The sequence below is a fragment of the Vitis riparia genome, chromosome 15 (assembly GCF_004353265.1).
Source record: "Vitis riparia cultivar Riparia Gloire de Montpellier isolate 1030 chromosome 15, EGFV_Vit.rip_1.0, whole genome shotgun sequence".
In the NCBI taxonomy this organism is placed as follows: domain Eukaryota; kingdom Viridiplantae; phylum Streptophyta; class Magnoliopsida; order Vitales; family Vitaceae; genus Vitis; species Vitis riparia.
Window position 1 is genome coordinate 13,226,003 of NC_048445.1, and position 24,187 is coordinate 13,250,189.

General features: G+C 30.5%; 1 protein-coding gene across 1 annotated transcript in view; it reads right to left on the bottom strand.

Annotated features, from left to right (window-relative positions):
* LOC117931563 (3-hydroxyisobutyryl-CoA hydrolase 1-like) overlaps positions 1–3,887 on the bottom strand; it is a 100,957-nt gene extending 97,070 nt beyond the window's left edge. The window contains exons 1-2 of the mRNA XM_034852540.1: positions 3,815–3,887; positions 292–372 (exon numbers count right to left, since the gene is read on the bottom strand). Of these exons, the coding sequence (XP_034708431.1) occupies positions 292–372; positions 3,815–3,862 (129 nt within the window). The 5' untranslated portion in view covers positions 3,863–3,887. The remainder of the gene's footprint in view (positions 1–291; positions 373–3,814) is intronic.
* Positions 3,888–24,187: the final 20,300 nt, after the last annotated feature.

Sequence of the window (24,187 nt, forward strand, 5' to 3'; positions counted from 1 at the left end):
TCTCATTGCGCTTCATGTAGGGACCTGATTTTAAGTCACTGAAATTAAAACCATGTGTTCTTATCGTATTAACAACATGTGGTAACATGTTAGCCTTAGGAGGTGTTCTACGGAGTTGAGATGTCAGTGTACAAAATGTGGCTTAGAAAATGAATGATGTTCCGAAAAAGAAAACAGAACAGAACAAATAATAAATGTAGGCAATGTAATCAATAGTTGATCATGTAGCAATAAAATATGGGACTAACAAGATTAGAAGATAATAAAGCATCTCCTAACCATTTCTCATACCATTTGAAAGGAAAGAGCATTCAATTGTCGAGGCCTGTTTAATATTAATGTTCTCAAAAATAAGTTCTCTTCTACAAGAACCCTGTCAGACAAAGAAAGAATGATAAGCCAGAATACACACCTACTAAATTTTTAGCTAATAAAGCATTTCAACACTGTACATCTACAAAGAATAATTCCATGCATAAAAGAGACAGTTATGTTAATTATATCCTCAAAATACAAACTTTTCAGCATGGAAACTCAGCTTTTTCATGATAAGGAATTTAGCAACATAACAGCATTACACTATTTATGCAATAATAAAAAGGCATTACTCTAATTATACAAAAACCAAAAAGTCCATGTTTACAACCCCTCATGAAAATCAGAAGGATCTAGGCAATCACCTTTGATAACACCGTGGAAATCCAAACCAGTCCTTTTTTTTCTGATCAGAAAACCAGTCTTTTTAGGAATAAACATATAATCAAAGCTTAAAAATCCATGTTTACAACCCCTCATGAAAAACCCTCCTTTTCATATCCTACTCTTGTTTTTCTTCCTTCTGATTTGCAATGACTTTAAAAAGCTTCCATTTTCCACGATACCCTAGCCAAATGGCACAATAGCCATAAAAAATGCCATAAAAAATAGCCATTTTCCTCATTCTCTCCTCCACACCGTCCCAAACAGCCAGCGATCTATACTGCGCACCTAATGCCTAATTGTGTATAAATAAGATGTACATATTGTATTCTAATACAATTCAAGGAGAGTAGAATTTATTTCAAATATTAATATTATGAATTTGGCGCATTATTGAAAATAATTACTTATTATTAAGATTACACTTAAAAACAGTTTGCCCCATGACTTTCAAAGACTTTTTTCATTGCACCTCACATTCAAAATCCAAAACTTGCCCCCAAATTTCAAAGTAGTGCCACCACATTTTTTTTAATTTTTATTGTGGACAGCGTTTATTTTCATCAACAAAAAAATCCATGTTGCACTTGACCCTAAATGTAAGGGTATAATAGTTTTTGAAAGGGATGAAGACTCAAAATACGAGAGCATGATAATAGTCCTTGAAAGGGATTAAAACTCAAAATATGAGAGCATGATAATCACTCAAGGCACATGAGTTTTTCAGTTAGTGAAAATACAAGTCATCTAAAAAAATATGAACTAACACTATTTAGCAAATTTGGAGAGTAAACTATTGGCTTTTGAATGTGAAGGAGCCAAGTGCAAAAAACCCTAAAAGTTGAGGGAGCAAAGTATATTTAACTCTTAAAAATAAATATGAATAATATTTATAATAATATTCATTGCATATAATGCAATGACACTATTACAAATTTACAATGTCTTATAGATGCAATTACAATGTAGAAGTAGTGTAGTTAGTTTTCTATGCCTATACACATCTCAAGTCTTGTATATCTTTCATAGAAAATTGATAACTTATCAATAGTGGTACAAGAAACTAAATGGCAGGTACAATGAACTCCTCATCCATCTTATTTGTGCCCTTATTGAATGTTAAATCGCCCGCAGCGCCTTTTAGGCATGTACTAGACGGTTGTGCTGCAAGCATAAAGCAAATGCACTACATGTATGAGACTATTTTTTTGTTTGCAAGCCTATATATATCCATGAAATTGTATGAAAAGGGTAATAGACCCCTAATTCATCTCATTTTCATTTTTATTCAATGTCAAAGATACCTTGATGTATGCACTAAATTTACAAGGCATGAACAAAACTTTTTGGGATGCGTAGACCAACACATCTATGGAACTCCATGACATGTGAAATGGACCTATCCATCTTATTAGTACCCTTATTGCAAGCCCAATACAGCTTTTATGCATATCCAAGCCATATATATGGTAATTACATTGCATTTATGATCGAGGCGTCTCAGGAACTTGACCAAGTTAAACCAGTGTTACTGATTTACTGCTGAGCCAATGCAAAAATATGTATCAGATACCAGACTCATTGTAGACCTTGCAAAGGCAGATACAACTCAGTCAAGTCGTACCCGACTCAGCTGATACTTTGAACCTTGAGAAGAAGGGGGGGGGGGGGGGGGGGAACTAGGGTTAAGGTTGGTTGGAGTGGCTGGAGGTTGAAGAAAAGTGCAATGTGGTCATTTTAAATGCCCTTTTCTATTTAAAAAAGACAAAGAAAGGTGGATGTTTAGTTCAAAGAAAAGTACATCTAGAACTCCCAATTTTTCTTCCAACCATTGGTGATTACAACAAATCAGCATCTGACTTATCCTTCACCCTGATTATCACATCCATAACACCTAAAGCACAATTCTCCCCTAATTATATCCTTAATATAGAAACCTTTTCAGCATGGAAACTCAGTCTATACATGATAAAGATTTATAATAATTTAGCAACATTGCTTTTATGCAGAAACTAACCATTGTTTTGTCATAAACAAATGGTCACTGCTCAAAAATCCATATCTACAACTCCCACAAAAGACTCCTCCAAATCCTAGTCATGTTTTCCTTCCTTTTGATTATCAATGACTTGAAAAGGCTTCTGTTTTCCATGAAAAAACTCCAAAAAATGGCACAATAACCATAAAATAAATGCTCTAAAACAGATTGAAACAAGGAATTTACAAAAATAAGTGGTTTAAAGCTTGAAAATTCAATTCCAAAACTATTACTTTTCTAGGAATAATCGAATTTAAATACCAAAAAAAAACAAAAAGAAAAAAAAAATCCAACTAAAATAAATTCTAATTCACAATTGAATCAAAATGGTAAAAAAATAAATAAATAAATAAAAATAAAAAAAAAGAAATGATTCTAGTATCTACATTATGAGCCATGTGGTGAACGAAATGTAAGAAACTAAAAAGGAGCAGAAACAAAAGTATGACCCAACTATTTTGCATTTCGATTTTTTCTTCTCAGCAACCAAACAGCAAAACCAAAAAATAAAATAAAATAAAATTAGCCAAAACCAAAGTGAATTGAATTCAGAATCTGGGTAATCTAGACAATAAAACAGAAAATGAATTTAATTCTAAAAACTCCATCCTTCAAAGAAAAAATAGCAAAGCCTGAGTTAAATTAAAACGTGAAGCAGAACTAAATGATTCTAGTGCAAACAATTATGCTCCATTTGATTGATAAGAAAGACAGAAGACAAAAAATAAAAAAGGAATCTGAAAAACTGAGGGCATGTCCCGACAATTCGATCTTGAAATGAAAACAAACACACACCCAAAGCGTAAAATTCAAATTAGTGTTTTCTTCTCAGTTTTGCCAGTTTTCTCAGCACGAAACAACAAAAAAAGAGAAACCACCCAAACCCTGAAGTGCTGTTAGGCCTAGTTAATCCGTGCCTTTCAATTTCTAGGAAAAGCAAAAACAATATTAGAAAATGTAGAATCCAAAATTTACCAACTTTGCTATTTTCCTCCGTTTTCTGAGCAACCAAACAGAAAGAAAAGGAAATTGACAAAACCCCAAAATGAATTGAACGGAGAATCAGAGAACACAAACCTGTTCTCCGTCGCCATTGGTAGAACCGGGTGGAGCCATGACTGTCATTGACTCACTGCTCTCAAACTGCGAAACGAAGAATTGAATCGAAGTTTCAAAATACCCGAAAGGTGGGGTCGGGTTCGTGGGTAGGTTTTCCAGCCCGTTTCCGAATTAGAAGGGCCTACAGCGGTTGTGGGTCTAGGCCCAACCGGTCTTCTACTTTGCTATGCAAGTAAGTTCTTAATTTTTTTTAAATGAAAATAATTAACATCTTCCTTGCCCACTAGTTTCAATGGTGTCTATTATTTTTTTTTATAAAAAGAATGACATTATGTTAAGTATATATTATAAAAATATGGGTATTAATATTCTCATAAACACATAATTGATTTTATTTTTTTGTTAAAAATAAATGATAATTTAAAAATAAGGTTAATTTCATTTACCTGAGGATTTTGGTTAAATAAATCCAACTCTCATTTGTTTAAAATTTCATCAAATACCCTTTTTTATCATTTTCATTTGTTGTTTTCACTTATTTTTTCTCTCATTCAAAATAAGGGAGGAATTTGATGAAATATCATATCAATGAGGTTTAAATGTATTTAGTTAAAACTTTAGTGGAAATGAATGAAACTAACCCTTTGAAAATAATAAAACTTAATAATAAGTTTGTTGGTGCACTAAGATCATAATGCAATGCATATTTTATTTATGCGCTTATATCTTGTAAGTTCATCCTAATGCTAAAGTATTTTTAATTATTTTATAAATTGGTTAAATTTTGATTTAAGGAAAATCCATTTTTTTAATGTGGTTAAAATCATTTTAAAGAGTTTTCAAAGATTAAGAAGCTATTAGTCAAGGTTTCTTGGCCTTGATCCAATCTCAAATTTGTAAAAATAGTGCAACCAATCAAGATAAAGGAGAATCAATTAAGTCGTTTAGGCTCAATCAATTGAGGGAAGTAAAAGTGCTTAAGTCTAGCAAAACATGTTTCTATCGAGCAATGATTAGTTAAGAACTAGTTGAAGATCAATTGGACAACGGTCAACTCAATGATTGCCTAATTACTAGTTTGGGATTCCAACTCTTGTTTAAAAACTTCAAAATTTTTGTATTGGAAAGGTAATGGTTCAAAATCCTTCATAAATATTACTTGAGATTTAAGGAAGAGTGTTTGTGTCCATTTTGCTATTAAACTTTTATTTTATCTAAGTGAACTATTCAACTCTAGTTTTCTTTGTTTCTATTGTGTCAATTATAAACTAAAAGTTATATTCTTGTTAAATCTATATTTATATACCTTATGAGGTAGTCTTAAGTATGGTGTAACACTTGAGGGATTTTAAGGATAGTGTAGCACTTGGGGGATCCGTGTTGTTCTCATAAGGTGTAAAGGATCCATTTAAACCATAATCTAAAGGATACTTAAAGTCATATATCAAAAAGAGTTGATTTGAACCATGATCTAATCATATGCTCGGAGGCTTGTATTGGAAGCATTATTCATAGTAAAACCCTCGAATTGGTTTGAAACATGAGGAAAGTAAATGTAGGTCAAACTACACTTAACCACTATAAAATCTTGAGTTTGCATTCCTCTCTTCCTTACTTTTTCTATTTATATATAATTATTATTAATTTTTTTATTATATTGTTGTTTATTTTTCTCTTACATTCATCATAATTTTTAAAAAGATATCAACATTCAATTCTCCTCTTCCTTTCCTCCTTTTTAAGTGTTTACCTTTTATTGGTATAACTAAAACTCTAATCATTTCAAGTTATTCCTAAAAACTAGAATATTTATTAAATAATTCAAAGCATTAAGTTTCATATGATTTAGAATATATTTATCTAGTGAGAAAATTTAAAAAAATATAGTTACATGCATTTGAAAAATAGTAAAGTCAAAATTCACTATATATTTATTTTGGTAAATTATTTTTGGAAGTGATTGGATCTATTTTTGAGTTCCGAATTATTTTTAAAAATTATTAAATTCTTTAAGATATTCAATACATTAAGTTTTGCTTGATTTGGAGTTTATTTTTCTCATAAGAAATTCATTAAAATAAATATAGTTATATGTAACAGAAATAATATAATCATTATAGACTAATTTTAATTCATGAATTTCCAATAGTAATTGTGTGACATTTTAGATTCTAATTTTTTTTTTTTTAAATTAATAGACTTTTGAACAAATTCAACATATCAAGCTTTGTTTGATTTAAAATCTATTTGTCTAGTAAAAGAAATAGAAAAAATATGGTTATGTGTAGAAAATAAATAATATAGTCATTTTATACTATTTTTGTCAATAAATTATTGGTATTAATTGGATCATGTTTGAGGTTTAAGTTATTAGACTCGTGAATGAATCAAATTCATTAAGTTTTGTTTAATTTGACGTTTACTTTCCTAATGAAAAAATTCACAAAAATATGGTTATATATGTAAAGAAGAAACAATCAAAATTAGTTATAATGAATTTTGGTATATGAATTTTTAATGTTAATTGGACTAGTTTTTAGTTTTGTTACTGTCTAGTATTACTTTAATCGATTTTGAGCTTCAAATTATTTTAAAAAATAGTAAATGGTATGTATCAAGTATCATTTAATTTAGAATTTATTTATCTAAAAAAGAATTAAAGAAACTAAAGGAGATTTGAAAAATTACATGTAATTAAAAAAAGAAATCATATTTGAAAACTTTTTCTATTAGTTGGCAAGAAGAGAATGAAAGAAGAAAGACATTGCTTTAGGCTTTATTTGTTTTTTTTTGTAGTTTTAGGACGGTTTAACCATATTTTCTTAAGTTTGTTTTTAAACTGTTTTTAAGTTAAAGAACAAAAAATAGTTTTTAAAACCAAATTTCATAAAATATGGTAAAACGAACATATGTTTTCTTTTTGTTTTTACAAATTGGTAAAAAAAAAAACAACTTTTATTTGTTTTCTAAAAATTGTTCTCTATTTCACTTTGTTTTTTAAAATTATTTTCAAAGAATAACAGTTAAATAATGTTATGAATTTTTAAAAACAGTTTTTTATTTTTAAAAATAGAAAACAATTTTTAAATCAAACAACCAAAGAGACTCTTAGGCCCATTTGACGGTGTTTTTTAAAATTAGTTTTTAAATTTTTTTTTTTAAAATAGAGAATAAAAAACAATTTTTTAGAATTTTTTAAAAACTAGTGTTTGGTAAGGTGTTTTAAAAAATAGTTTTTTTAAAACAAAAAGCAAGAAGCTTGCTTGAATGAAAGAATTTGCATTGTTTTTAAAGACAATTTGAATTTGATTTCATATTATTATAAAATAAAAGTAATACATTAAGTTTCATTAAAAAATAAAAATTAAATTTACAATTAAATATGAGTTAAAGATAAATAATTTTCTTTTAATTATGAAACAATTTTTTTTTATTATAGTTAAACAAAAATTTCTATAACATAAAAATAATTATAATAATCATTTTTAATACAAGTTAAATAAATAATTTAATTATTATTTTAAAATTTTTTTTTTTGATTATGATTTCTCATTAAACTATTTTTAAGTTAAAGAATAAAAAAAAGTTTGTTATTTATTTATTTATTTTTTTTATAAAAGTAAGGACATTTAGTAATTTATTTTTATAAAAGGATTTTTATAAAAGACTTGTTCGAATAATTTGTTTTCTTTTTTTTTAAAAAAAAAAATTGCTTTGATTTTGTAAAAACAATTTAAATTCAATTTATATCATATTAACTAATTAAATTTAATTGAAGTCTTATCGAAAATGAAAATAATTCTATAATTACAAATAAATTAAAAAATATATAGTTTTTAGTAAAACATAAATAGTAATATTATAATAAAATCATAAATTATATTTTTAGTAGAAACATACTATTTTATTATATGTTAGAAAAAAATGATATTTTATTATATTCATAAATTTCTACTATTAATGAGTTTATTATTTAAGTTTTTAATTGTTTTTAAATTTTAATAGACTTATTAACAAATCCAATGCATTAAGAACCCATTTGATAATGATTTTAGAAAGCGCTTCTAATTTTTTCAACACTTGAAAATTTTTATCATTTAAGTGTTAGAAAGACTAAAAATGTTTTTTTAGCATCATTGTCAAACACACTCTAAGTTTTATTTAATTTGGAGTTAATTTGGCTTAGCCAATAATAATAATAATAATAATAATAATAATAATAATAATAATTCTATGTAGGAGATAAATAATAGAGTATATGTGTCTTTCTATTATTTTTAAAAACTGGTAAAAACAATTTTTACTTGTTCTCTAAAAGGTGTTCTCTATTTCACTTTGTTTTTAAAAATTAGAAACAAAGAACAATAATCAAACCGTGTTATGAATTTTTAAAAGTTATTTTCTATTTTTAAAAATAGAAAACAATTTTTAAAAACTCCGTCAAACAGACTCTTACTTTTTAAAGTTTTATTTCTTTATGTTTTTTCTTTTGTTTCTATAAATAAGTAAAAACAACTTTTATTTGTTATTATTCGAATTAATGTTAAATGGGCCTATAAATTTTTATAAACTATTTTTTAAATAAATAATTATTTTAAAATCACATTGCAAAACACTCTCTTATTATTATATTCGTTATTCTTATTTTTATTTCTGCGAAATTATACAATAACAATCATTTATAAAGATGATTAACATTTATCATTTGGAACCACCTCTTTTATTATTATTATTATTATTATTATTATTATTATTATTATTTATTTTTAAATTTAAAATTAGGATAGTAAATAATACAAGTATCTTCACCATATTTCTCCACACACGCCTCACCAAAAATCCCTAACTCTAATCCTCCATTCTTTTCCTTTCTCTCTTTCTTATTTTCTTTCCATTTCCTCCTTTATTTTCTTTTTATCTCATTCAATATTCCATCTCTTTTCAACTAAAAAGAAAAAAGAAAAACAACAACACCATTAAAATGTTTGAAAGAAAAAGGAAAGCAACCATAGCTAAAGAAAGAAGAAGAAGAGGATGATGACTAATAAATAAGTATGAAAGAAAAAATGTTAGTTTCAAGTAGAACCCTCCTTTACCTTATTGCTCTACAAATACATCCATAATATAAGCACCCTTCATTTTGCAAAAAAATAGTATCGCATTTCAATAGGTAAAGAATGTAAGGCTAGTTTGATTTTGATTATATTTGATTTTTTTTTTTTTTTTTTTTGTATTTTTCATATTGAAACCAAATATGAGAAAATAATTTTCCTTAGTATTTTTTTTCCTTACTATTTTTCAGGAACCAAACATAGTCTTAATCTTTACATAATGAAAGAAAATAAGTAAGATGAATTTGAAGAAACATGTAAAATAGTTTATTGATTTTTAATATATTTTTTATTTTTCTTCGTTTCTTCTTTCCTTTCATTTTTTCTCTTTATTGTTTTTTCTTTCCTTTCACTTTTCATTTCTATTTTCTTTTTCTGACGATGTTCAAAACCAAACATAACCTAACCTACCATCATACATTTTTTTGTTTATAAATCGTTTGTTTTGTTAGTGGAAAACCCACTCACTAGATTTCTTCTCATCCTTTTACATTTTCCCTTTTCTGTTTAATTGGTGCTTTTATTAGGTTCACCATTTGAAAATCATAATATATATGCACCACTTAAAACTTCTCTTCAAAAAGAAAAAAGAATGATTACTTTCAAACTCTCGAGTGCCAAAACCTTATAAGATTCTCATCATATTTATTTTCTTTTGTCTTCACTAAATTTAAAATTGGATTTCAATATGGGATATTTGGGACTCAATTAACTTGGTTAAGGTACGTAGTGGAAGTAGGGTTTGGTAGTTTAGCGTTAGAGAAAAAAAAAAAACATAACATAATGTGATATAATTTTTCATAAGATGATGCATCCATTCTATAAGTTGAAGTCCTGATGCTTTGTAGGTGTTGATGAAGTATGGGGCCTTATTACCACTAATAGCAACAAGTTGGTAAAACAGTCGATATCATTGTACTGAGGGTTAGACAACTTCATATGTATTTTACATAAAATTGTCTCTTAGTTTAATTTTATCAATATTGTTACACAAAACACATAAATTTGAAGGATGATAATGTTGTAATTGGATAATAATAACTTGGTTGTGATGAAATTAAAATTATAAATGTATTTTCTAGAAATGAGTTGGGTTTTATTTTAATATAAAGAATTTAATTAAGGTAAGAAAAATAACAATTATTTATATCATCATTGAATAAAAAATTGTAACTTATTTTAATATATTAACAATTATTTACATGAGCATCAATACAATTAATTAAATTGATAATTGGGTTATCCACCAAGTAATAGGTATTGGGTAAATGGGAATTTCACATTACATTCTACATAAAATGAGTTAGTGATATGAATTTAATTTGATTGTTTTTAGCATAAAGTAATATTAGAAACTTAAGAGTTATTTATATTAATGTAAAATCTACATTCTTTATAATCAATTAAATTTAAATTAAATAATTATATAAAAAAATTATTAATAGTACATGTTTTTTAGTAGAAAATGTAAACCATACCTTGGTTAATTTGTCAGAAAAAGAAAGGGAAGAAGAAAAATAAATAAATAAACAGAGAAGGGAAGAAAAAACAAAATCGAGTCTTTTGAAGCCACAATTTCCTTAAAACAAATTCACCTTCTCCACTGGAGTTTTGAGAATTGTAAGGCGTCTATCTCCCACGATAAAATGGCCTTCGAGTAGTAGCAACAACACCTTACAGCCACTCCCTACGAATTGATCTGTGTCTGACTTTATCTCAACAGAAAGAGGAAAGGAAGGTTTTGATGACTTTAACACCAGAATTTAGGAACTTAACCTCTCCGAAAGAGAGTTATAGTCTCTCTTTATATAGACTTCAAAAAAGGGGGAAAGAGACTATTAAACTTCAAGAAGCCAAAATGTTTTGGCTTCTTGAGGCTTTTATGTTTCTGGAAAAGGTTAAATTCATTCACCCATTCAATGTATTCACTCATTTTCCAACAATTCCTCGTATGAATGAAATTAAGGGCTGAAGACACAACATACTTTGTGATAGAGTTCAACAGTTGAAACTTGCATAGGAGAGGTAGGTGTTACCCTTTGAACCTTCCCTTATAGAAATATGTTTACTCTACTAACTAGACAATAGACATGATGTCCTTGAACTGTTTTGTCATTTGTGTAGACGATGACATATTTTACACAAATCTTCCCAACACATTCAGTTCTTACTGTTATGTTCATTTTGGCCATGAGTATGCTTGGTTTTGTAAGAGTTTAATAAGAATTGTGCCCTATTCAATTCCCTTGGAAGTGACCTTACTTCACTCTTACATAGGTGTTCTCTTAATTAAGATTAACCTGCATTACCCTGCTCGGATTTTCGATGCATAAGGATCATAAAAAGCATAACTTATCATTTCTTCTTATGGGTATTACTGTTTCATCATAGGAATGAATAAGGAAAGATCCCCACAGTGATCTAACATAGTCTTTTATAGTTTAGTTGTCCCTTTTGAACCTAAATCTTGGGATCTCCAATCAACTAGGTTGGGTATCCATTGTATCAACTTTATTCTTTTTTATGCGTTTTAGTCTCATTCCCCTCGATGACTTTTCAACTAACTCTCTATTTAACCCTTTGGTTAGCGGATCTGTAGCGTTATCCTTAGATTTTACATAGTCCATAGAGATAACCCTAGTTGAGAGTAGTTGTCTAATGGTATTGTGTCTACGACAAATATGTCTAGACTTACCATTATACATATTGCTCTATGCTCTACCAATTGTAGATTGACTATCACAATGTATACAAATTGGAAGCACAAGCTTTAACCACCTTAGAATATCCTCTAGGAAGTGGCATAACTATTCGTCCTCTTCTCCACATTTATTTAGTGCTATAAATTCAGATTCCATTGTGGATGTAGAAATAACCGTTTATTTTGAGGATTTCCACGAGACTACTACACCTCTTAGTGTAAACACATAACCACTAGTGGATTTTGAGTCTTTAACATTAGATATTCAATTCGTATCACTGTATCCTTTAAGTATAATTGGATATCTCGTATAGTGCAACCCATAATCACGAGTAAATCGTAAGTACTTTAATATTCTTATAATTCCTTGCAAATGCTTGGCTTTGGGATTACTCGTGTATCTACTTAGTTTATTAATTGCATAGTCTATATCTGGTCTTGTACAACTCATTACATTAGACTACCTATTAATCTAGAGTATTCTATTTGAGAAACACTCTCACCTTTATTCTTGGGCAAATGTAGAGTTACATCTACTGGTGTTCTAGCTACTCCGGAATTATCCTTATCAAACTTTCCAAGCATATTCTCTACATAATGTGACTGATTTAAGATAAGTCCATCTGATGTTCTTATGATTTTTATTCCTAATAGAACATCAACAAGTCTTATGTCTTTCATGTCAAACCTTGAATTCAACATGTTCTTAGTAGATGTGATCATCTTATCATTACTACCAACAATAAGCATGTCGTTTACATACAAACATAAAATGACATAACCATGTTCAGTAACTTTGACATAAACACACTTGTCACATTCATTGATTTTGAAGCCATGTAACATCATAACATTGCCAAATTTTTAATACCATTGTTTCATTGCTTGTTTTAATCCATACAAAGATTTAACCAATTTACAAACATTCATTTCTTGTCATAGAGCTGAAAAACCCTTTGGTTGCTCCATATAGATCTCTTCATCTAAATTTGCATTTAGAAAGGTTGTTTTTACATCCATTTGGTGTACTTCAAGATTTCTTAAGTTAGTAATTGCAAGTACCATCCGAATGGAATTTATTCTCATCACGTGAGAATATGTGTCAAAATAATCTAGGCCTTTAGTTTGTTTGTAGCCTTTGATTACAAGTCTTGCTTTGTACTTGTAAATTGACACATCGACTTTCATATTTCTTTTGAAAATCCACTTAAAATTCAAAGGTTTACAACCTGGTGGAAGATCCACTAGTTCCCAAGTATATATGGTTTTGCAATATGGAATCAATTTCACTCTTAATGGCCTCTTTCCACAAATGGCCTTCTATAGAGTTCACTGCCCCTTTAAAAGTTTGAGGTTCGTCTTCAAGCATATAAGTAAGAAAATCTGGACCAAAAGATTTTTTTTGTCCTTGCATTTTTGCTACGTTAAGGTTCTACCTCAACTTCTTTATTTTGATCTTGACAATTTTCATTAATAGTTTCAAGCATTCGTTTTGATAAACTTGACTCTTCTTTAGATTTACATGGAAATGCGTCTTCAAAGAACTATGCATTCCTTGATTACATTATCATGTTCTTGTGAATATATGGAATATTTGATTCATAAACAAGAAACTGATAAACATTATTGTTATGTGCATAACCAATGAAAATGCAATCAATAGTCTTAGGTCCCATTTTCACTTTTTTAGGTGGAAGAGTTGCCACTTTAGCAAGACATCCCCACATTCATAAGTATTTATATGATGACTTTCTTCCTTTCCATAATGCATATGGAGTCTTTTCTAATTTCTTTTTGGGTACCTTATTTAAAAGGCAATTAGTAGTCAAAATGGCTTCTCTCCACATGTTATGTGGCAATCCAGAACTTATTAACATTGTGTTCGTCATTTCTTTCAAGGTACAATTCTTTCACTTAACCACTCCATTGGACTGAGGCGAATATGGTGCTATGGTTTCATATATAATCCCATGTTGAGCACATATGTTAACAAATGGCGATTCATACTCACCACCTTGGTCACTTCTTTGCACCTTAATTTTTCTGTTGAATTGATTCTCAACTTCGTTTTTTTAGAGAACGAATTTCTCTATAGCTTCGTCCTTGCTTCTTAGCAAATACACATAACAGTATTTGGTGCTATCATCAACAAAAGTAATAAATATTTATTACTACCTCTTGTTTGTACAAATTTCAAATCACATGTATCATTGTGAATTAAATCAAGGGGTTCAGTGTTTCTTTCAACACTTTGAAAAGATGACCTTGTTAGTTTTGTCTCAACACAAGTTTCACACTTATGTTTGGAATTAATTTGGAATGTTGGTATATGATTTAAGTTAATTAATCTATTTAATGTATCATAATTAACACATCCTAATCTACCATGCCAAATATTGGAAGATTCAAGCATGTAAGTAGAAGTACTAGCTTTATTCATATTTGACTTAATAATAGTCATTACATTGAGTTTCCACATTCCATCACTCATATACCTCTTTCCAACATACATTCCATTCTTGGACAAAACAAATTTGTTTGACTCAAACACCAATCGAAATCCATAACTATTTTGTAATGAACTGGGCACCAAGTTCTTGCAGATTTTGTGTACATATAAAACATTAGTCAAAGTCAACTCATTCCTAGAAGTCATCTTCAAGATTACTTTGCCTTGACCTTTGATCTCAGAGGTGCTTGAGTTCCCCATAAACACCTTTTCCCCATTCTCAATTGGTTTAAAAATGGAGAACAGTTTCTTATCAAAGCATACATGGCGAGTAGCACCAATATCAATCCTCCATTCCTTTGGGTTCTATCCTACCAAGTTCAGCTCAGAGACTACATTTGTGAGGTCAATGTCAGAAACCTCTTTAGTGATGTTGTCGATCACACTAGCTTCCTTGGGTTTGTTTGTTTGTTTGTTTTTTTTGGGTAGTCTACAATTAGCAAATTTGTGACCTTGCTTTCCACAACTAAAACACTTTCTTTGAAACTTTGGCCTCTTGGAGATCCCTCTTTTAGGTCCCAACCTAGATCTTTTCCCTTTGTTGTTGTTCTTCTTTGCCTTGGAACTTTGACCATGTTCCACAAAATTAGCCTTGGCCTTATTCAGAGTGTTTGCCCCCTTTCTTTTCAGATCCTCTATTATCTTCTTCAATGTGATTTTTAATAATCAGATATATCCTTGATGTTCATTTCCTTTATTTTGTGCTTGAGGTAATTCTTAAAATCTTTTCAAGTAGAAGGTAGTTTCTCAATTACAGTTGCCACTTGGAAAGTTTCGCTCAAAATCATTCTCTTAGCATGTATTTCATGCAAGATTACTTGAAGTTCTTGGACTTGACTCACCACAGTCTTGGAATCTACCATCTTATAGTCGAGGAAGTGGCCCATGATGAATTTCTAAGCCCTGACATTCTCAGTTTTATATTTCTGGTCTATAGATTCCAATAGCTTCTTAGCTGTTTTTTTCTTGTTAGAGTAAACATTGTACAAAAAATCAACTAATCCATTCATGACATAATTTCTACATAGGAAGTAATAATGTTTCCAAGCATCCATAACACTAATGACTTGGATATCAAGCTCATCTTCTCTAAGCTCAGGAGCATCCTTAGTCAAGAATCTTACGAGATTTAGAGTGGTCAGATAAAAGAACATCTTTTGTTGCCACTTTTTAAAATTAAATCCACATAACTTCTCTAATTTTTCTCTAGGTGAGATAGAGATAGGTACAATGGTAGGCAGCGTTAGCACTTGTGCCACAGTAGGGGTTGCCACTTGGGCCAATCTATCACAACAACGTTGTTAGATTTAGTTGCCTTTTTCTTGAAACACCCTAGAAAGTGTGTCAAATTTGTTTTTTTTTTTTAAAAAAAAAAATTTGATAAATCCAATTTTCCTAGAATTACTAAAAACCACTCTACAGAGTATTCCCAAGAAAGACTGGTGGGGTGTAATAGCCCATACCAAGACCAACCTCCTTAGACAAAATATTCAGTTGCCAAGAAATATGGAGGGGTCACAAATGGTCTTGCTTAAAATCCAAATTCCTTAGACAGAATTTTTCTGTATCGTAATTTCTAATTTCCAAAAAAATATGGCGCAAACCTCATAGGAAAAATAGAGTAAGTAAGCTTATTTTTCTAGTAGGTTCTCTTACATGACTTAGCATACTCATGAGTCATTGACTAATGGTGTAGGCATTCAATGTTTAGGAGGGAGGATACCCTTGGTCATGGTTTCAAGACTTGTTCTTGTAATAATTTTTTTTTTTTCTGAACAAATTATTATTATTATTATTATTAAAACAATAAATCATTTTGCTTGTTTGTTTTCCCGAAAAACCTTGAATAACAAACTTTTTTTTTTTTTTCAAAATGAAAACAATTTTTTTTTTCTTTCTTGAAAAAGTATAGTCACGAAATTATCATTAAACAAAAAAAAAACTTGCAGGTTTCCTTCTTGAACAATTTTTTTTTTCTTCAATCAAGTTTTTTTATTTTTTTTTATTTTTTATCTCCTTCAACCATTTTTTTTTTTTTTGCTTTTTCCACTTTATTGTTTGCAAATTAATTTGTTTTAATATTTTTTTTACCTTGGTTAATCCATCAAAAAAGAAAAAGAAAACAAAAGAAAAGGAACAAAAAAGAAAAGAAGAAAAATAAATAAATAAACAAAAAAGGGAAAAAAGGAACAAAACTGAGTCTTGTGAAGCCATAATTTCCTTAAAATAGGTTCGTCTTCTCTACTGGTACTTTGAGAATTGTAAGGCGTTCGTCTTCCACTATAAAACGATATTTGAGTGGCAGCAACAACACCTTGCAACCACTCCCTATGAATTGAATTGTGTCTAACTCTATCACAACGAAAAGAGGAAATAAAGGTTTTGATGACTTTAATGCTAGAATTCAGGAACTCAATCTCTTTGAAAGAGAGCTAGAGTCCCTCTTTATATAGATCTCAAAAAGGGGGAGGGGGAAAAGAGATTGTTAAACTTTAAGAAGCCAAAATTCAGTCACCCATTCAATGTATTCACTCATTTTCCAACATAAAATTTATAAAATATATAATCAATTTAATTGAATTGTTTTTTGGGCTCTACTTATTTTGCATATTGATTTATTTTTTATATAAAATATTAAAATTTTAATAAAAGGTAAAAAAAAATTTCAACTCATGTAATGGGCAAAAGACAAATTAGGTCTGCTCTATTTTCTAACAATTCTTAACATCTTGAAATTCTATTAAAATTTTCTTAACACTTTTGGAAAGAATATTTCCTAATAGTTACAAAATTGAAAAAAGCTACTGTTAGAAGTCATTTTGTAATATATCTTCCATCTTCTTTGATGTCTCTTCAAATCCCCATGGTCCTCATTTTTTTCTCTTCGTCTTTCTTCTTTCTTAAAAAACTTTCAACCATGGAAACCTCATTAAATAAATATTTTTTTAGAAATGACATCAAATTCCAATGTCATCAAAGGTCATATTACTTAGTTACTCCCCAATATTCTTATCATTTCAATTCTATGGTAGTTTTATATATTTATTATTTTTATTTTTTTTAAGTTATTTGTTTGGTTAGGGTGATAGACATAGAGACCTCAACTTAGGGTTTTTCTCTTTTGAACATGATTTATTCCTTACAATTTTTGATTTCTTATTCATGTTTTCGTGGATTAAGATTTGTTTTCCTTTCAATTTTCAAGCAATCAAAAGGATGTGTTGGGAAACCCTAGATTACTTCAAACCCATGCCTTAGATCATTAGGATGTATGCATTCCTATTCTAGGCATTCTAGATCTAATTAAATACAACATAAAATTATGCTATTCAAAGACCAAAAACACCAAAGATCTAAACAAGGTGTTATACTTGCGATCTAGATATTCTTGGATCGATTCCTATCGGTGTAGTATACCCTAAAACTCCTGTGGATGATCTAAGCATTGAAATGTTGGAGATCTCAGGGTTAGAGACTAGAGTTATCTCTTTAGACTATAGGGAGAGAGTGACAAGACTTAAAACCCTAACCCCTAAAGGGGTATTCATAGGCTTCTTACTAGGCTTAAGTGACTTGAGCCCACCATTAGTTTAAGTTACTTAATCTAACCCAAAAAGATTTCTAATTGATTAATTAACCCAATAGAACCCCAATTAATCAATTAGCTCAGTCTAGAGATACTGCTAACTTACCCCTGTGTAACCTTAGATAATTACCAAAATGCGTTTATGCACACAAGTGAACTAAAAACTCATCCAATCTTCATAAATTGTGTCATTAAGGAATATGAGCTCGAGCGAGGACCATTAGGACCCATGGGATAGTCTCAAAATCCAATTTTGAAGTTGACTCAACATTGCACTATAGAGAGTCAATTGCACTCCAGTAGCCTACATATATTACAACAAAACACCAAGTGCTCAAATATGTGACTTACTATCCATTATATATAATCTCTCTATGAACTGGTCATCCATAGTCTAACAAAGTGAAAGTTGTCAATCTTTCAAGACTAACTTTATCATCTGTGAGTTACAAATCTTCCTATTATGTGATCAAATAGCATATAACTTACTAAGAGCATATGTCAAATTCCACTAAAGGAATTATTGTGGGTCCACAAATTTTATTATCACCTAAGGGGACACACTATTATAAGGTTCATGAGATATCATGGTGCCTCTATTGAGAATACTTGTTACTATCGACTTCTATCAACAGTGACCTAATCCATAAGGAATATATGATCACTTTAGGATCTTACCTATAGGTCAAAACTACTACTAACTTATGCACAAACTTAATATTCTCTTAAGGTTGAGAGACAATACAATATAATAGCTTGGTGAATTCATGACTACTCAATAGCATTATGTTGTGACTCACCATAAGTCATGTCTAATGTGTAATTATACACATTAATGTACTCACTATGAGAAGCCCATCCTGACGGCCAAGACCACCCATCCTTCCAATTAAGAGGTGGTGCACTACAATCTCAAATAGATTACCTAATTCCATGAATTGGCTATGAATACGATTAATATGACCTAGGTGTAGACGCCATATAAAAGTTTGATTAGTGTTAGGTACTTTCCTCTTAGGTGAAACATTCTTATTTTCAATAATAGACAACAAAGAAACAAGAGTGGTATGAAAGAGATTTGTCAACCAATATACCTGAGCAAATAAATAAATTATTATTTTTAATATAACATTTTTATTGAAATAAACAAAATAATCCGATTTATTTAAACTAGAAACTGAAATCAAATTCTTTTGAGACTCAAGTACATAAGACAATCCGGTTAGATGTGTAGAGTCAACCTTTCCCTCATGGGTGTTCAAATCCAAAAGCGATCAAAGTCGCCCCATTGGAGAGGCGTTTAGAGTCACCCTTCTCTTCATAGGCATTTAGAGCAACCACTTTTGGATAGGTGTGTAGAGCCACATTTTCCCTCATAGGTGTTCAGAGCCATAGGCGTTCGGAGCCATTAAGCTTTTAGAACCACTTTCTTAGTTAGGCGTTTAGAGCCACTTTCTCGATTTAAGCATTTAGAGTCACCTTTTTTTTTGTTAGGCTTTCAAAGTCGTTTTTTTTCTCATTCTTACTATTTAGAGTCATAGTTTCTTAGTGTTCAGAGATGATAGTTTCCATTCTTTGTCCTCATCATTCCATCATATTTGTCATATCTGTCCATTCATTGCTAGGGTTTTTGTATTCTCTTATTTAGGGTATTTCATCCCTTGTGACTGATCCATCTTACGACTTATCAGGTCATGTGTTATGACAAAATTTCTAGTCTTTTCTTAGTTCTTTAGTATAGTTCATTTCATCCAGTCATTACTCGTATTTATGCTCGTATTCTTTACACTCGTGATCTCTACCGAAGATGGGCATATTTGTAGACCCTCAATTTTGTCCATTTAGCACATGCCCTGATTTAGTACTCTTTTAGTACTCCATAGTAGTTCTTGGTAGTCCATTACTACTCATATAGCTTACCTCTTTGAACCATTATGAATACTAGGTACACTTTTATGACAACTTGCTTAGACATATTTAGGCCCATTAAGCACACTTAGCCCTTCTAGGTGCACATACTCTGCTTAGGTTTAATTGATTCTGGAAAAAAGAAAAAAGAAAAAAAAAGAATTTTTGGTGGGCAAATGGAAATGAGAGCATGGGAAGGCAACATAGACTGGATTTTTGGGGAGATTTAAAGAGTTTTGGTGGGGAAGTGGAAAATGACCATTGGAAAGGAGAAGCTAGGGATAGGGGGATTACGAGAGAAGATTCTAAAGGTTTTTGGGGAGGAGAAGAGCAAAGACAGGGAGGATTTAGGGGAAAAACCAAATAGCCAAAAAGGAAAAAAAAAAAAAAAAAAAAAACATAGAAAGATCAAAGAGAGAAAGGAAAAATAAAATTTGATTGAGAGAAAAGCTTCAATTGAGAGGGAATAGTCCATTGCCATTGAAGGCTAACACGCACCATCTTTAGCAACTCATCATCTACGTTTTAGACCAATAGAACCGCATTAGCTTCATTATTCTTTCGTCTTTGGAGCATCACCATTTTCCGCACCTCTAGGAGGGGTTACAACTGAAAGTAGAGGTTAGTGATCTCTGTTTTAAATTAAAAAAGAAGATATCATAAAGGTTAATTTAGTTATTGTTGTTGTTTTTCTAATTGATTTAAAAATGAAGATGCTTTAACAAGTGATTTAGTTGATTTTTGTTTTTTTTTTTTGTTTAAAGTACAAACGCCATAAAATTTATTTTCAAGATTAGTTACTTTTGTTTCCTTCTTTGAATTAAAAGTGAAGATTGTCATAAAAGATTTGAGTTGTTCTTTAATTTTTGTTTAAATGAAAATAGAAATGCTATTGGAGATTCATAAGATCAGTGGATAGTTTTTGTTTCAATTATAAATGGGCAGTTTGGTCATAGCATGGAAATGTTAACGGAGATGTTAGTGGCTGAAACTCAAGGCTGCATACATAATTTTAACGGCTAAAATTTAATGAAAATCGATGGTGTTTTGGTGGCCGCATATGAAGAATCCGATGTTTGAAACTTAGATGTATTCATGGTAATTTGTGTGGGTTGCAAGAGGAGGTAATTTCATGGAGAAAAGTGCAACCATGAATCTCGGTGGGAAGAATTAGAAGAGTGCAACCATGAATCTCGATGAGAGAATTTGAGAATTGCAGTTATGAATTTTGTGGGCTGCGTAAGGCGTGTTGGTGGCTGAATTTTCAAATGGAGTTAAAGGTGAATAAGGTGGCTGCATGATGGTGGATATATAGCTGATTTTTTATTTTTTATTTTTATTTTTATTTTATGATAAACAATAAAGAATGTGGTTGAATTTTAGTGTGTGTTTCAATGGAGAGTGTGGTTGAAGTTTCAATGGAGAATGTGGCTGAATTTTCAATGGTAACAATGTGAATTTTGTGGGCTGCGTAAGGCGTATTGGTGGCTGAATTTTCAAATGGAATTAAGGTGAATGAAGTGGTTGCATGATGGCGGATATATAGCTGATATTTTTTAATGATGAACAATGAAGAATGTGGCTAAGAATTGGAGGCTGAATTTTCAGTAGGTTAATGGTTGTATGTGGAATTCTAACGTGGCCATGTGGATGGATGTTTTTTTTTTTTTTTTTTTTTTTTTCCGGAAATCTAATGGAAGTATAGATGCAACTATGAGGTGTTTGCAGACGGAAATTCAAGGCTGAATTTTATAGAGATTTAATGGAAAATGAGCTGACATCCATGATATGTTTGTAATGCATGGAAAAATGGAAATTATTTCATGATCAATATTATTTAATTTGTGTGCCTTGTAAAATATTATTTGATTAATTTAGTTAACTTCTTTTTATGATATTTATGTTTTCGAAGATAACTAGTTCTTATTTTATGATCAGTATTATTTGATTTGTGTGGCTTGTAAAATCTTATTTGATTAATTTGGTTAACTTCATTTTTATGATATTTATGTTTTCAAAGATAGCTAGTTCTTATTTTATGATAAGTATTATTTGATTTGTGTGGCTTGTAAAATCTTATTTGATTAATTTGGTTAACTTCTTTTTATGATATTTATGTTTTCGAAGATAGCTAGTTCTTATTTCATGATCAATATTATTTAATTTGTGTGCCTTGTAAAGTTTTTTTGTATAATTTGATTAACTCATATTTAGGTTTTAGAAAATAGTTAGTTATTTCTTGATCAACATGGTACAATTTATGTGCCATGAAAAATTTTATTTGATTAATTCTATTTTATATGCTAGTCAGGTACGATCTCCACCCTTCACTTTTTTTTAATTACATGAGAAATGTTTCACGTAAACTATATCCTTGTGTTGATACAACCTATGATTGCCTTGATGATTGTTTGACTTTCTCTTATAAAATGTATGTTGTGTGCTTCATTTTTTTGTTATCTAACTTTAATGTTTTGTGATAGCACTCTAGTTGTAGGCTAAGTATGCTTTTGGTCCTATTTGTTTTCATTGATTAAGCATGCCTGCCTATTGCCATGATATCATTCATGTTTGTTCTATTTTGGTATCCATTTGATTGATCAGTCATTTGCTATAATCTTCTTAACTCAATAGTAGAGACCTTTTTAGGGTTTAAAGGGGTGCTACATTTTTGGAAATACCTTCCTAATAGGTAACCTGATCCCGGGACCCAAAATTGGGTTTTCGCAAATAGTTTTTTCAAAAAATGGGAGTAAGTTTTTTTAGGGTTTTATTTCTTATTTTGTTTGTTTTTTTTTTAAATAAAATAAAATAAAATAAGTAATGACTCAATTTTTTATAAAATAGAAATTTTCACCTTAAATAAAAATGAGTATCGCGAGTTGAGTGGGAACACACGTGAAAAAATACGGGTCCATAGAAGCTTCATCAGGTAATGATACACTTTCTTTCAACGGGGAAATCTTGAACAGTAGAGCAATATTCTGAGTAGTGATAGATTAAAACATGTGAAATATGTTCGATCATCATTAGACTTAGCTAGGAGCAAAAATTTGGTGGGTGGTAATCAGTTTATTGAAGGAGCAAAGGAAGTTGGAGTTGTGGGAGATAGACAGAATGGAGCAAGAGGCTTCATAGGAAGTGGATACGACACAAGAAACACCTTTTCTGAAAGAAAAATACAGCAATTGGAAGAGAAAATAAAGATGCTTGAGGGAGAATTGAGAGAAGCTGCTGCCATAGAGGCTGCTCTTTACTCAGTTGTTGCTGAGCATGGAAGTTCCATGAATAAGGTACATGCCTAAGTCAACGCCTACCTAGGATGTATCTTCTTCATGTTTAGAGAGAGAGAGAGAGTTCACAATCAAGGAGAGCCAGTGCAGCTAGAAGTGTTGTTTCAGGATTAGCTTTGGTTGCAAAAGCATGTGGAAATGATGTTTATTTTCTGCATTTCCCTCAAGCATCCTTCTTTGTATAGTCTTTATCATTTATTCTTGTTACTATTTTGAAGTGATAATCACCTTAAGCGTATAGCAGGTTAAGTCGACTTTGCTTTTCCACTTCTCATGGTGGACCAGAACTTGAATCTTCTTACTTAATTGAGGATATTAGAGGGCATCTTCCATAATACACCTAAAAATAGTCCACTGAAAGATGTTTTGACAACTTCACAACTGTATGGCTTGGTTTACCTTCCTGTGGATTCTACTCAAACTGCTGCTTTATAAGCAGGATGTTAAAGCATATTTCCTGAATTTTCATAACTCAATGAAACCTCAGTCCTGATTACAACTGGTAGAATCTTCAGAGCTTATTTATTTATTTTTTGTCTCTGAATGCAAGTTAACCTTTTGGTTGTCAAATGCCATTGTGTTGAGAGCAATCATAAGCCAAGCCATTGGGATCCCAAGGCAAAAACTTTCTACTGGATCTTCCATCGAAAGGAATGACAGTGGAAAAGGAAATAACCAGAGATTATCTCTACTCAAATGGAAGGAATCTCCGCCCCCACCCCCCCCCCCCCCCCCCCCCCCCCCCCCCCCGGTAGTCTGCCTGGTGGCAGGTCATGCCTCCATATCCCCCTCTTCTGTTGAATTTTTCTGTAAATGCAAGATAACAAAAACTTTCTTATCAAAGCATATCATAATTTCTAATTATTAACCTGATCTGGTTCTCTCTCTCTCTCTCTCCCTCAAACTTTGACTCCACACATGCAAGCTGCTGGTATGAATCAAATTTATGGAGATACATATTTTGATTCAAGGAAAAGCTATGGAAGGACTTCTGGTTCATCTGACCAAAAGCAAGCGAATTTTGCCTTAGACCTTTGGAAGGCGTCGTGGGACCAAAAGCTATGTAATTGTACATAGTACGTCGTGGGACATAAGCAAGTGACCAAAAGCTATGAAATTGTACATGGTGGTTTTATTCTTTTGGCTGTTCTCACTAATTTTTTTTTTTTTTTTTTTTTAATCTTGTAACTTTCTAGACACATTATTTTTGAAAATTGTCATTATCAAATTTGCAAGTGTCCATATATACTATCTGGTGTTTTTCTGGTATATTATAAATTTGG